The sequence below is a fragment of the Natator depressus genome, chromosome 2, assembly GCF_965152275.1.
Source record: "Natator depressus isolate rNatDep1 chromosome 2, rNatDep2.hap1, whole genome shotgun sequence".
Lineage (NCBI taxonomy): Eukaryota > Metazoa > Chordata > Testudines > Cheloniidae > Natator > Natator depressus.
In genome coordinates, this window is record NC_134235.1 from 239,374,666 (window position 1) to 239,389,711 (window position 15,046).

Genomic DNA, 15,046 nt, shown 5'->3' on the forward strand with positions numbered 1-15,046 from the left:
TTCCTAGCTCTGCCAGAAGCTTGCTCTGTTCTCTGGACCAATTCGTGCTTTAATTTGCACCCAGGATGCAAATGGGATGGAAGTTAGGGCAGGATTTGTTTGGCCCTTTCTTTCTCAATTTCCCACTTGTAATGGAGATACTACCTACCTCACGTGGGTGATAACAAGCAAGGATGATGTATTCATGAATTTACAAGTTAACTCATTAACGTTTATAAAGTGCATTAAAATCCTCAGAAGGAAGATGCTATAGAAACACAAATTATGCTTTATTATTAACTTCCGTTCAAGTTTAATGTTTTAAATCATGTTACTGCCTCTAGTTACTTATTTATTATACTTGACAGAGAGAGCATCATGTGAAATGTGGCTCAGATTCATTTGCTGCAGACCCTACAAAGCAGACAACTATCAGTGTTAGCTTCCTGCTGACAGAGTAAGTGTATTGAAAATGAAATTTCAACAGAAGAATCATGCTTATTCCTTTAAATCAGGAACTTACTAAGAGTTTATTTCACCATGAGCGTAATCAGAATTGTTTACTATAAGGATTCTCAAATTTGTTTCATAGTGTGGGTCACCTCACATCCCATCATGACTGTGTGGCCCTCCCTTCTCTCCCTTTTCCAATTAAATTAACTTCCCTGTGACAATTACATCAATTTCTTATGTAGAGCAATTAATGTTAAGAAAGCAATAATGTATTTTTAACTGTCTTCCACTTTAGCAGGTGGAAATAAAGAGCCAATACCATGTATTCTGCGGACCAGTGTTTAGGGACCAATGGTTCACTGTATGCTAATGAGTTGCGTCTAGGCAAATTTATTAAATGTAATGGGGTTGCCCAGATGTACCTCAGGGCCTAATTCAACCAGTAAAACCTTTATGACTGGCAATGATGTAGCAGGTGGAAAGAACCCAGTTTGACTCTAGGAGCCCAAGCTGCGCGTGCACAACTGTCAGTGACTTTAAAAAAACAAAACAAAAACCTCTGCTCTTCCCCTCACACACACACTTCCCAGCCCACACCCTGTAGTTTGATACCAACAATAACTTAAATATAATACATAATACCCACAATCCCATTTTAAAGAAAACCATGCTGTAACACTGTTTTTTTGACACTTATTTTTTTACTTAGCATTACAGATACTTATGAAACTTTCACGCTTAACCTGTTGTCTTCCCTGTTGGTTGGTGGACCGAATTCTCCCTTCTACAAAGCCTTACTTGAGGCCAATCTTGGTACAGACTTTTCTCCTGATGTTGGGTAAGTGTCGCAGTTCACTTTGCATCACCTTTTAATGACTATAACTCCTGTAACATTAATACTGCTCTTGTTATAAAACTACTTCCTTTTTTAAAAAATAAATTGAAGGATAGGTGGGGAGAAAGCTAACTCTTATTATTTTCATGCTATTTTTATACAAGAATCTTCTGGCGTATTTTACTCTTTTCCATAGTGGAACAGTGAAGTATCTTCAAGTGTAAGTTATGACCTTGCAAGGTACACAAATAGTTTTATTCCAGACTTACATTGATTTAATGGAGTTGAGAATAAGGCCCATAATTCACAATCCATGTTGCTATTTTGCTGTTACCAATTACTTGCATACAATGTTTAAACAGTTGTTTTCAGATGTATGTTTGTTTCTGTACACTGGAGCAAGTGGATTGAAACCCTGTGGCAGTCTGTCGCATGTCAAAGTATTTTTTTTCAATATCCAGAACTATTTTATCTTGACATCTTACGTGCTTTAGGATTACTTCGGAAAAGTCAGTAAATTAATCTTTGGTAGGCTTTTATTTACTTATGGTGCTTTTTTTTTTTTTTCTGATTGATTTAGTGTACTATGAAGACTGTCACAAACACATCTTTATTGGTGTAATGAAATACCATCAGATTTTCATAGTACAATATCTAAGTTACCTTGCATTTCCAAAAGTCTCTTGTAGACCTAGAGCATTGTACAGATATTGTTTTGTAATATATTGAACAGAGAAATGGGACTCTATATGAGTAAAGATACCCATGTGTATAACTGCTGGTAGAATCATTTCTGAGTACTTAATGTTTTAAATAATTACACTTCATTCCAATTAAAATGACAGTATTTAGTACCTACTAGGTTAATGTGCAACCTCTTGGCAAGAAACTCATTGGTAACTTCCAATTTAGCTTATATGTATCTATCAGTACAACGTTAAGAAGCAGCATAGTCTACTCCCCAGAGCATTCTGTGCCAAAAAAAATAAAAATTCCGTGCACAATATTTTAAAATTCTGCAAATTTTATTTCTCAAATAAAAGAGGAGGCTCCAGCATGGCTCTGGGGGGAGAGGCCCCTGGCTGTCTGGAGACGGCAGGCCACTGTGCAGCTCCCCCTGGGACACAGACTCAGTGGCGAGGTTGCACCCGACCCTGACACAGCGCAAGGACTGGGCCTGCCCCAGAAACACCCCAGAGCCTTGCCCAGCTGTGCCAGGTGCACCAGATGTGGGCAGGCAGGATCCAAATATGGAGGGGCTTAGTGTGGGGGATCCAGGTGTGAGATGAGAGGGTTCTGTGTGGGGCAATCTGGATAAAGGTGGCTCAGTGGGGTATCTGGGTGTGGGGGCGCTCAGTTGGGGGTCCAGATGCTGGGGGAGTGGGGCTCAGTGGAGTTAGGATCCAGATGCAGCTGGTTGGGGCTCTGTGGGGTGGGGATCCAGGTACGGATGGCTCTTCGGCTTGGTCCAGGTGCAGGGGGAGTGGGGATCTGCGGGGGGAGGGGGGGAGCGGTTTGAGTGTTTGTGTTTCAAAGAAGTCTGCGGAGGACATAAATTCTGCGCATGCACAGTGGTGCACAATTCCCCCTGGAGTAATAGTCTAGAGAAATGAGCATAAGTCGGAGAATTAGACACTTCTGAATTCTGGATCACTTTGTGGTCTTTGACAAGTCATTTAGGGGGGTGGGGGAAATGTAAATGGCCTCTAATTTGGGTGGCTCAGTTTTGGTGTGCTAAATTTTAAGTGCAGGGGATTTGATTTTCACCAGTGCTGAAGCCCTACAGCTCCTATTACATTGGCTGCTATTGGAATTGTAGGATGTTCAGGACTCCTGAAAATGGGACCTTAGGTTTTTAGAGTTGAGCCCTAAAGTTAGTCACTTGTGAAAACTTGGACTACAATTTCTTTATCCCAGTTTCCCTAAATCTGTTGAGTCACTGAGACACAAACATGGAACCCCCAAAATATCATCTCTGCGCTCAATTTTCAAAGACCGCTATATGAAGACTAAATTGTAGACACCTTCTACTCACTGTCATAAGTAAAATGAACGTGTTGATTTAAAAAGAGTTTTCCTCTTGGTGTCTGCCATCAAAAGAAAATAATATAAATACAGAAAAATCTTCTGTATTTGAAAACACTGATACAGATTAATTCCAAGATTTTTTCAGTCCTTCCTATTTTTGTTTTGGTTCTGTAGCTGTTCTTCATTCTTTAGTTTGAACCATGGCTGAAACTTTTAAAAACCGTGTACCATTCCTACTGAGACTGAAAAATAAATAGCTGAAGATTTTGGCTCCTTGTCTTTTTGTTAGGTTTTTTCTTTTCCATCTTAGTCTAGATCTTGTAAATTCTAACTTTTTTTTTTTACATTCATTAACTAGTTATTACCTTTCTGTGGTTCTGTGTCAAAGTTTCAGTACCTACACTGGAATAAATGTTTTTTAATTCTAGGTTTAATGGCTGCACACAAGAGGCTTACTTCAGTGTAGGCCTGCAGGGAATTGCTGAGAAAGACATAGAAACCATCAAACAAATTACTGCTAGAACAATAGATGAAGTTATTGAGTGAGTAATGTTAAATTCTCGAAGTATTCTTTTACCAAAAACTATTACTAGAAGTGTATTTTTAAAATATGTATTTTTAAATGTATGAAAACTACACTAAAGTAGCAATTTCCAATGGTTCAATACTTTTAAGAACTAATCTTATTTATTGCCCCTCTCCTCCCTGCTTCCTTAAATACTTGTCCTATAGTGTGCCCCTCACCATAATATTTAGGAGTTAATAGTGCTATTTCATTAAATGACACAATATGATCATACTTCATATTGGTTTTATTCTATATGGTACATACTTAGTATCAATGCTTCATCAATACTATCATTCATTTTCATGTCTTCATCAATACTATAATTCATTTTCATGTGTTAATGGGTGCATGCGTTCTTCTCTCGGGGATGTGGGGGTATGTGTGTATATGTGTGTGTGTGTGTGTATACACACACACACACACACACACTATATCTATATTAAAAAAACAAAAACTTTCCCCAAAGGAAAGGATTTGAGGAAGAGAGGATTGAAGCCCTACTTCACAAAATTGAAATCCAGATGAAGCATCAGTCTACAAGTTTTGGACTTGCCCTGACATCAGTAAGTGCTCCTTTTTTCTGTATAGGTAAAATGTCAGTTTTCAGCAGTGTCTTAGAATTCTGGGTCAGATTTTGCAAGGCCTTTCTCATGCAGACGTTCTCCTGAAATATCTTTTTTTTTTTTTTTTTGTCTTCCTTCCTGTGTTCCCCTAAATATCAACAAAGGTCTTTTGTCATTAGACTTTGTATTAGTTGTCTAATTTAGGGCTCAATCCCCTAATCTTTACATGATTAGGTCTCCTGGGATTGCTTGCTTGGGTAACGATTTCTCCTGGGCTTGTAAACTCAAGGCATGGACTTACACATTTGTAAGGCCTCTTGCACCCCATAGCGCTATATAAATAATGACTGAATACTTGGTCCCCTATACTTAGTTTTGCTGCTGTAATTAAAGTTCATAGTTTAAACATGAAAATATGCACTGGCTTGAATATTTACCTAAAATTTCCACATAGAAGCAATTGTAGAGATGAGCCCCCTAGAAAATGTGGGTGGCTCTTAGGAACCCTGAGAAGGCTTCTAAGCTTTGTCAAGTGTGGGGGCTCTGTGAGTTATAGGATCTGCAGGTGAGGTGGAATATTTCACATTCTGCTTTTCCCAATGATCAACTCCTCTGCTCTCCCCCGTTTTGCTACACCCTGTGTTCCACGTGTCCACTATTCCTCACTCTGCTGTCACTCTTCTTGTTTTCACCACTGTACCCTCCCGCACTTTGCTGGGACTCTCTATATCCCGTTCTCCACTATGTAATCCAAGTTCCATGCTTTCTCCAGCCTGCAAATCCCACCAGTGGACCTCCCTAAGATCTAAAGGAAGTGAGCATTTTAGGAGGTCTTCTAGAGTGGGATAGTGGGGTTACCAGGAGAGTTGGGGAGGGGACAGCAGCAAAAGAAATGCATGAAATAGAATAATCAAATCAAACTCAATTTAAAATGTCTCATTGTTCTTTTCAAGTTAGCATCTGGCAAAAAGAGCTTTATAAGTTTCTCCCTAAGGTGATCACCATTTTTCAAAAATGTCTTCAGCTTGTCTGATTAAATTCTGCTGCAAAAAACCCTCTTTTTAATTGATAAGACTTGCAAGCAATTAATTCAAAGTTTGAGGATTATCTCTTCAAGAAAATATTCTAGAAACGTACTTTATTAAAAGAAACTGCTTAAGTCTCCAGCAGTGATATCCCATATTAATCTCTCCATATTTCTATTAATAATAAAAATGGAAATAACTTCATTTTCTAGGGATGGTAGTTTTAAAAACACTAGAACTTAACTCGGGAAGTTCAGTACAGTAACTGAGTTCTCGCTTTTCTTTTGTTAATTTCTTGTTACAACAGTGACAAAAAAGCAAAAGTTAGATTTATTGAACTTGGAACACTTTAGTTTTAGAGTGCAGTCAGACAGGAATTTGTCTGGTTATTTTTTTTTTTGACATTTGTAGAGCCACATTGAAACTGTCAAATTGTTGCTAGAATGATCAAAGTTAATGAGTGAGTAATGTTAAATTCTTCCAAATCTTGAAGCATTCTTTTAATACAGACTGTTATTGTTCCAAGGTTTGTAGAAAAATTTACCTCTGCCCAAGACCTAACCTACCCATTTTTCAATTGATATTTCAATTGATATATGAGAAAGAATAATGTTCTTTGCAACAGAAAGTTCCCACGGAATTCTTAAATATTTTTTAGAGTTTTGACAGATGTTATATGCTTAGGACACGTGTGTGTGTGTGTGTGTGTAAATATTCAATAAATGAGAATGGAGAACTATAGAAAACATAATTTTGATAAATGCAGTTCAAGAACAATTTTTCTTCATTTATTTAACATTTGCTTTGTAGTGTACTTTATTTCAAGTCTCTCTTCCCCCACCCCATACCCAATGTGTTTCATCTACTGAACAGAAACTATCAATCTCTTCAGTTCAGGTTCTTGTATAGTGTGTTGATCAACTTTCAATAGTAGTTTCACAAATTTTAAAATTAATAACTTCTCCCATACCACAAGTCCTAACAACGAAAACAAAACCTCCAAAACAAAAAGGCTCAGCAGACTTCTGCTTATAAATCTTATCTATGTTAACAGTGGTCCCATTTAAACGCATAACTGAGTTATGTAAAAACACAGTTTTCTCTTTAGGCTGAAAAACTCATACAAATGTGTAACTGACTGTAGAATCTGATCTCTCTTGGAAGTTCTGGTTCAATTTTACTTTTTTCATGCCCTTCCTCCCAGTTGGACTGAATATTTGTGTATTCTAAAAAGTAAGGGGACGGGTGAGATCTGGGCTAAGGGGGAGAAATGTGAAAAGACTCCTTAAGGTGAAAACTTGGAAAATTGGGAGCCTGCCAAGGTAACTTTTTTGAGGGGGAGCGAGTGAATTAACCTCTGATGTCTCTTTTAACGAACAATATTGTCACTTTTACCTTATGTACATATCAAATGGCGGTATTACTGAAGTGTTGCATGTTGCTTGTCTGCTATACATATATAAACAAGACTGGTAATGTGTGTGTTATGGAATATGCATACCAATCCATGAAATGCCTGTGTATTCAGTTAAATGTCATGTTTATCTAATTTCTTGTCATTCAAGTACATAGCCTCCTGCTGGAATCATGAAGGAGACCCTGTGGAACTTTTGAAGATTTCAGACAAAGTGACTCAGTTCAGGCAGCACCTCAAGGAAAACCCAACATTTCTTCAAGAAAAAGTTAAACAGTATTTTAAGGTAAGAGACTAAAGAAAAAGCTCTTTTAATACTAATTTCTATATCACACTGTTTGAGCCTGTGACAATAGTACTAGCTTTAGGCCTCTTGATTTTTTTCCTAATTATAAAACCCAGTATTGGAGGTAGATTAAATGTCAGCATTAACAGATGGAGTCCATTCATCATATACACCTTGAACCTTTCAAAAATGAAGCTACTGCCCATTTTTGCCAAATGTCCAACTAAAGTGCGTACATGAACTCTGGGCAAAATGTAAGTGTGACATTGCCCAGTGTACAGTCTGGCCTGCTGAACAGCTGTGTCCTGGGGTGCCTTTTACACTGCTTTGCTGTGAGAGCAATCACTCCTGGCCTTGCTCACACACAGCCTCTAGCATGTAAATTATTCCCATCTAAGTTATGAGTGCTCCTGGCCAGCCATTCCTGAAGTGTATTGCAGAATGACACTAGCAAATTCCCGGTCCGATACTTGTCCACAGAAATGTGCGTCTTGTACTGCCCTGCTATTTCCTTCTGTGTAGTGCAAGCTCATAGAAAATCTGTCATTTCATTAATAGAAAATGATGTGCACGGATCTTGTCCCAAATGAAGTTTCCCAAGCACTTCAATCCAAACACACTGATTTAGATAAAACAATAACTACTGAAAGATAGATTTTAAGTGATTACAATTAATAAGGCATAAAAGTCAGAATTGGTTACAAAGAAATAAAAGGCAAAACACAGACTCTCACCATATGCTTACAGCAGTCTGGCTGGATTTCCCCCAGTTCAATGATGCGTCTTTTGTCTTTCAAACGGTGCTGAGGCCATGAGTAGAGATGAGGCTAGAGGTGATAGTCCATTCAATTTTGTTGACACCTGCTGAAATATCAGTTTTCCTTTTGTCTCTGAGGAAATGGTTTGGGCTGCTTCCCCAGAAGCAAGTGTATCTTGACCTTTTTAAACTAATATTTTAAATGGATGGTTTTTAAATGGACGGTTTTCATGTTCACTGTGTCCTTTTATTAGCCTCCCCAATATTATATAAAATGGAAACTATTTGAGTTGTAAGGTTAAAATTCACAGTAAATATATCAGCTCCCCGCTTCAGAGTAGAAAACAAAGAATTTAATAGCAATTATGAAATTTGCACACTGCAGGTGGGCTCCCTGGCTGGAGAACTGGGGTTATTCATTGCACCTCTGAGGCAGGATTTCAGGTGGCTGTATAGGATGCGTCTACCCTCTTTGTGGCTTGGAGCTCTGTTTCACGTGGAGTCTCTGAGCTCTTGCTCTTAGGTAGACAGTGGGAAGTGCCTGGGGAAAGGATCTAATTAGGCTGCTCTAACTATCCTAGCATATTAGTTAGGTTATTTTCTAGGACATTCGTGTCTGTGGCCTTGTCTATGTGAGAAAGTTACAGTGGTGTATTTTATATTGATTTAATTAGACCAGTGACCAATATGTCATTGAAGGATGCTGGCTGCTCAAGTGTCACAGAGGGATGCTTGTGCTCATGCTTGTGGCTATGTGCATCCTTTTCTACCCCTTATTTATTAATGTATCAAAGGGTAGGATTTTAACTGAAAGAAATAATGAGACCTTAAGTGGCTTCAAATGATATGCAAGCAAAATAATATGCATTCGGCATATATCTGCTTGGTGATGGCAATAATCTAGGGATCTAAAGATGAAAGGGAGGAAGAAACAGTCCTTAAACCTAATATTTTGTTATGGGAATGTATTTGTACAGGATAATCCACATAGATTGACTCTGTCAATGAGTCCAGATGAAAGCTACTATGAAAAACAAGCAAAATTGGAAGCCGAAAAACTGAAACAAAAAGTTAATGCTCTTTCTGAAGAAGAGAAGAAACAAACATATGAAAAAGGTTAGCATCTTGTAATGCTTTTTTAGTTCTGATAACGGTTTAAAAAAATGACAATCAGCTATTTTATTTGTCACTTACAGAATATTTATAGTTCTTTTATTTTTATATATATATATATATATATATATATATATATATATATATATATACATACACCAAAAGTCCATCAGCATTTGTTTTGAAAGTGGAAGATTTTACTGGTTTGTGTGTGGGTTTTTGTTTTTTGGGTTTTTTTTAAATAATCTGTGTGTGCTCAAATGTGCATGTAAAAGACAACTGTATGGTTAAAGACATCACCAATAGATTCCACTATCTAGAGGTATGCATCCGATGAAGTGAGCTGTAGCTCACGAAAGCTTATGCTCAAATAAATTGGTTAGTCTCTAAGGTGCCACAAGTACTCCTTTTCTTTTTGCAAATACAGACTAACACGGCTGTTACTCTGAAAACTATCTAGAGTACTCTTCACTTAAAAAAATGAAGAAATTGATCAGAGCCTTGGAGGAGAGGGGAAAGGCAATGTTCTTTTTAACATTAACCTGCTAATACTAGAAACATATAGTGAACTTGCTCTTAGGACAGCAGACATGTATCATCAGTTCCATCACTGTTGTGAGGGAAATTTGTATGACCAACTGAGAAGACCTATATAACACTTCCGAAAAGTTTGAGCTTTCTTTATTGTTCTAGGCTGAATGTGAACTGATACAATGATGTCTTTTTCAGGCTGCAGATTGTGGTCTCTCTAACATTGTAGCTTACTCAAGCAGCTCCTAAATGAAATTAACAGGACTTGGAATCTGTGTGCAATTGTGAAACATACAAACATCATGTCAGTTACATGCCTTGGTGCTTGGGAAAGCTATAAACGTCAGCAGTAGGGCAGACTATAAAGTATTCACTGAGGAAAAAAGAAACAAAATCTAGAGGAGTAGAGAAGCTGATATACTACATCAGAGTAGCCTGGAGGTTCTGGGCTTGGAAAAGGGAGAGCAGCTTTCTAGCAGCTAGGTGAGATCGCCTACATTATAAGGTGAACTTGAGGTTTTTTAAAGCAACCACTAGCCAGAGGCGGATATAAAAGATAGAGGTTGAGGTTTTTCAAACAGACTAACAGGTTTAGCCAACCAACATGTAGCAAGGTCCAGAGAGAGCACTCTGGTAAGAATTCCAGGTGGATACTGAGCTTTTTCACCTGAAAGCTGTGTTGTCGTCCCTGGAGTTTGCTGTTAGGGGGAGGTCTTTGACATCTGGCTGGTAGGTGTCTGTCAAATATTTTAATCTCTGGATCATGAGCTATCATAAAGGGTGGAGATAGAAACACTTTATTCTGTTAGGATGATGATGGATTTTCTATGATGCCCTCTGATGTGCATTTCAGTAAAATACAGTGATTATAATCGTTTGCGGGAGCTGTTGGGAATGGGAAGTATCACTCTTATCTGTCATAGAAATGTGTTGTTTTTTTTTCCCTTAGCTACATAATTTCACTGGGTTTTGATAGTTTTTATTGGAAACCTTTAAGCATTAATCTTAATATTCTGCTTTTATTAGGTTTGGAATTAATTGCTCTTCAAAGCAAATCTCAGGATACCTCCTGTCTCCCAGCTCTAAAAGTATCTGATATTGAGCCCACAATCCCATTCACTGAGCTGGAGATGGCATTTGCAGGTTAGTGAACTTAAATCTTTTATAAAATGAAGAAACAGTTTAATTTGCTGACATTTTACTTTGAGAAGTAGAATGAATGGGAAATCAAAAGGCTTCATATATTTGGCAATATATTGAATCATAGAATCATAGCATAACAGAGTTGGAAGGGACCTCTGGAGGCCATCTAGTCCAACCCCCTGCCCAGAGCAGGACCAATTCCAACTAAATCATCCCAGCCAGGGCTTTGTCAAGCCTGACCTTAAAAACTTCTAAGGAAGGGGATTCCACCACCTCCCTAGGTAACGCATTCCAGTGTTTCACCACCCTCCCAGTGAAAAAGTTTTTCCTAATATCCAACCTAAACCTCCCTCACTGCAACTTGAGACCATTACTCCTTGTCCTGTCATCTGCTATCACTGAGAATAGTCTAGATCCATCCTCTTTGGATCCACCTTTCAGGTAGTTAAAAGCAGCTATCAAATCCCCCCTCATTCTTCTCTTCCGCAGACTAAACAATCCCAGTTCCCTCAGCCTCTCCTCATAAGTCATGTGTTCCAGTCCCCTAATCATTTTTGTTGCCCTCCTCTGGATGTTTTCCAATTTATCCACATCCTTCTTGTAGTGTGGGGCCCAAAACTGGACACAGTACTCCAACATTCACCAATGTTGAATAGAGGGGAATGATCTGCTGGCAATGCCCCTACTTATACAGCCTAAAATGCCATTGGCCTTCTTGGCAACAAGGGCACACTGTTGACTCATCTCCAGCTTCTCGTCCACTGTCACCCCAGGTCCTTCTCTGCAGAACTGCTGCTGAGCCATTCAGTCCCTAATCTGTAGCGGTGCATTGGATTCTTCCATCCTAAGTGCAGGACTCTGCACTTGTCCTTGTTGAACCTCATCAGATTTCTTTTGGCCCAATCCTCCAATTTGTCTAGGTCCCTCTATATCCTATCCCTACCCTCCAGCGTATCTACCACTCCTCCCAGTTTAGTGTCATCTGCAAACTTGCTGAGGGTGCAATCCACACCATCCTCCAGATCATTTAATGAAGATATTGAACAAAACCGGCCCCAGGACCGACCCTTGGGGCACTCCGCTAGATACCGGCGGCCAACTAGACATGGAGCCATTGATCACTACCCGTTGAGCCCAACAATCTAGCCAACTTTCTACCCACCTTGTAGTGCACCCATCCAGCCCATACTTCTTTAACTTGCTGACAAGAATACTGTGGGAGACCGTGTCAAAAGCTTTGCTAAAGTTGAGGAATAACACGTCCACTGCTTTCCCTTCATCCACAGAGCCAGTTTTCTCATCATAGAAGGCAATTAGATTAGTCAGGTACGACTTGCCCTTGGTGAATCCATGCTGACTGTTCCTGATCACTTTCCTCTCCTCTAAGTGCTTCAGAATTGATTCCTTGAGGACATGCTCCATGATTTTTCCGGGGATTGAGGTGAGGCTGACCGGCCTGTAGTTCCCAGGATCCTCCTTCTTCCCTTTTTTAAAGATGGGCACTACATTAGCCTTTTTCCAATCTTCCGAGACTTCCCCCGATCGCCATGAATTTTGAAAGATAATGGCCAATGGCTCTGCAATCACATCCGCCAACTCCTTTAGCACTCTCGCATGCAACGCATCCGGCCCCATGGACTTGTGCACGTCCAGTTTTTCTAAATAGTCCTGAACCACTTCTTCCTTGACAGAGAGCTGGCCACTTCCTCCCCATGCTGTGCTGCCCATGGGAGCTGACCTTGTTCGTGAAGACAGAGGCAAAAAAAGCATTGAATACATTAGCTTTTAACACATCCTCTCTCACTAGGTTGCCTCCCTCATTTAGTAAGGGGCCCACACTTTCCTTGGCTTTCTTCTTATTGCCAATATACCTGAAGAAACCCTTCTTGTTACTCTTAACATCCCTCGCTAGCTGCAACTCCAGGTGTGATTTAGCCTTCCTGATTCCATTCCTACATGCCCGAGCAATATTTATATACTCATCCCTGGTCATTTGTCCAATCTTCCACTTCTTGTAAGCCTCTTTTTTGTGGTTTAAGATCAGCAAGGATTTCACTGTTAAGCCAAGCTGGTCGCCTGCCGTATTTACTGTTCTTTCTACACATCGGGATGGTTTGTCCCCGTAACCTCAATAAGGATTCTTTAAAATACAGCCAGCTCTCCTGGACTCCTTTCCCCTTCATGTTATTCTCCCAGGGGATCTTGCTCATCGGTTCCCTGAGGGAGTCAGGGACTTGGTTCAAACTGAGGCTTTTATTCCATACCCCTAAATCGAGGGAGAACAAGTAATTGTAGATTACTTTTATTTATTATAAAAAGATTAATTTTAGCAAAATTCTGAAAGTATTATTGGGTTGTACAAAATTTTCAATGGGAGCTTTCTGCAAAACAGCAGCCTTTGACAGCAGCAGTCGAAATGGACTAGAAGTACATTTATCTCAGATTCCCAAATTGCCTGGTTTTGTCATCTGTTAGTGTAGGCTATAGAGCAGAATCTGCTGCTTTAGCAACTAAAAGTGGTAAGAAACATTATCCATCAGACTGAAATCACTAAATTTGAATAGAGGAAAAACTAATAGGTGTATACTGAACAGCTGTTCTTTTGTTGCCACTTGCTAGCAAGTGAATATAATCTCCCAGTTATTACAGGAACCTGTACAGAATGTAAAAATTACATTGGCTATCCACTAAATGTCACCACTGGGCAGAATTCCAAAAAGCAGCTGTTTCTCTGGTGAGAAATGGAAAGGTATTTCTTTCAAAATTTAAATGTCATAATTGAGACTAATGCATAATTTAGTCAACGTACATTGTTGTGGTAACACGTAATAATTAGAAAACACTTTTATAACTAGAGCAGCATAATAGAGCACCTCTGCCTCTAAGAAAATGTTGAAGGATCAAATTCTGGTCCCAGAGGAGCATGTGAGAGCTTCTGACTCTTAAAGGCAGTAGGAAAGCTTGATGCAAAAATTGAGTTACTTCAGGCCATCAGAGTTCAGAAATGTTTGGGTTTGTCTCAGTCTCAGTCATGTTTGGGTTTGTCTCAGTCATGCTGTTCCCTGAGTTTTGATAGATATTGACTTATGCAATTGTGCTATATAGTGTTCCTTAGTAAGCATACTTCTTTGTGTACATATCGCTCTATTGTCACCTCTATGCCACCTCTGCTTCTCTCTCATTTCAGCACAAGCAACCCCTCCCCCCAATTTACTTAAAACGGGGGAGGAAAATAAAGCAAAGAAAATGGGGCTGAAAATTGCTTTGTTTCCTTTTTCTCCTTCCCCCTTTTTCTCCTGTACTCCTCCAAACAATACCCTCCTTCCTTTCCCACAGGTCAGCAAGGCTGTTGTCTACGCATCAATAACCACAATATATTTGGGTTTTCCACTGGTTTTGTTTACAATCACAACTATTCTTTGGAGATGATGGGGTCAAGGGGAAAAAGGGACAAAGGGTTCCTTAGTGCAGTTTTCAAAAACAGTTTGTGTTTCAGTTGTTTGACTGCTTTCTCTTATCCTTCTATGCAGTGTTGTTGTAGTCGTGTCAGTCCCAGGCTATTAGAGAGACAAGGTGGGTGAGGTAATATCTTCTATTGGACCAACTTCTGTTTGGTGGGAGAGACAAGCTTTTGAGTTACACAGACCTGAAGAAGAGCGCTGTAACTCAAAAGGTTCTTCTCTCTCACCAACAGTAGTTTATTGGTCCAATAAAAAGATATTACCACACCTATCTTGTCCTTCTCTGACTCTAAAATTTAAATATTTAATGATCTTTCTCAGTCTGGTCATTTGGAAGGTGATTCCTATTGAGTATAACTATATACTGGCCTAGAAAACTCATGATTCAGTCCAGGACTCATCATAATACCTTCAGTTAAAACAGGAAGTGGCTTCCTATTACCTTTGTAGTGTGTAACTAGTCTAAAGTACTTTTGGCAAATGTCATAGTTACGATGTGTTCAAAGTGAGGGATGCAGACTGCAATGTTTTTCTCTTGTTCATAGCTGATGAAATCCCTGTCCAATACTGTTCTCAGCCAACCAATGGGATGGTATATTTCAGAGCTGTTTCCAGCTTGAATACACTTCCAGAGGAGCTCAAACCATACGTGCCACTCTTCTGCAGGGTCATTACTAAGTAAGATAATTAGCGTATTTGAAGTTGAGGATGATATGATGTGTTACAATACATGGAAATATTGATAGTGAACAATTCCTAGAACAATTACTTTCTATCTTACCTCTGTTTTGTGTAATTTCAGTGATGTTTCAATAGTACAAATAATTTTGATTATGGGAGAGGGTCTGAGACAGTTAGCCAGTAAGCTTGTAAACCTCTTGATTTATCAA

The 15,046-nt window shown here is 39.2% G+C and overlaps 1 protein-coding gene across 1 annotated transcript in view; it reads left to right on the forward strand.

Moving 5' to 3' along the window:
- The window catches only part of PITRM1 (pitrilysin metallopeptidase 1), a 46,401-nt gene that overhangs the window by 9,284 nt on the left and 22,071 nt on the right, over nt 1-15,046 (forward strand). Inside the window, exons 9-16 of the mRNA XM_074946229.1 lie at nt 348-436; nt 1,142-1,270; nt 3,724-3,837; nt 4,330-4,426; nt 7,017-7,151; nt 8,886-9,024; nt 10,579-10,695; nt 14,702-14,834. Of these exons, the coding sequence (XP_074802330.1) occupies nt 348-436; nt 1,142-1,270; nt 3,724-3,837; nt 4,330-4,426; nt 7,017-7,151; nt 8,886-9,024; nt 10,579-10,695; nt 14,702-14,834 (953 nt within the window). The remainder of the gene's footprint in view (nt 1-347; nt 437-1,141; nt 1,271-3,723; nt 3,838-4,329; nt 4,427-7,016; nt 7,152-8,885; nt 9,025-10,578; nt 10,696-14,701; nt 14,835-15,046) is intronic.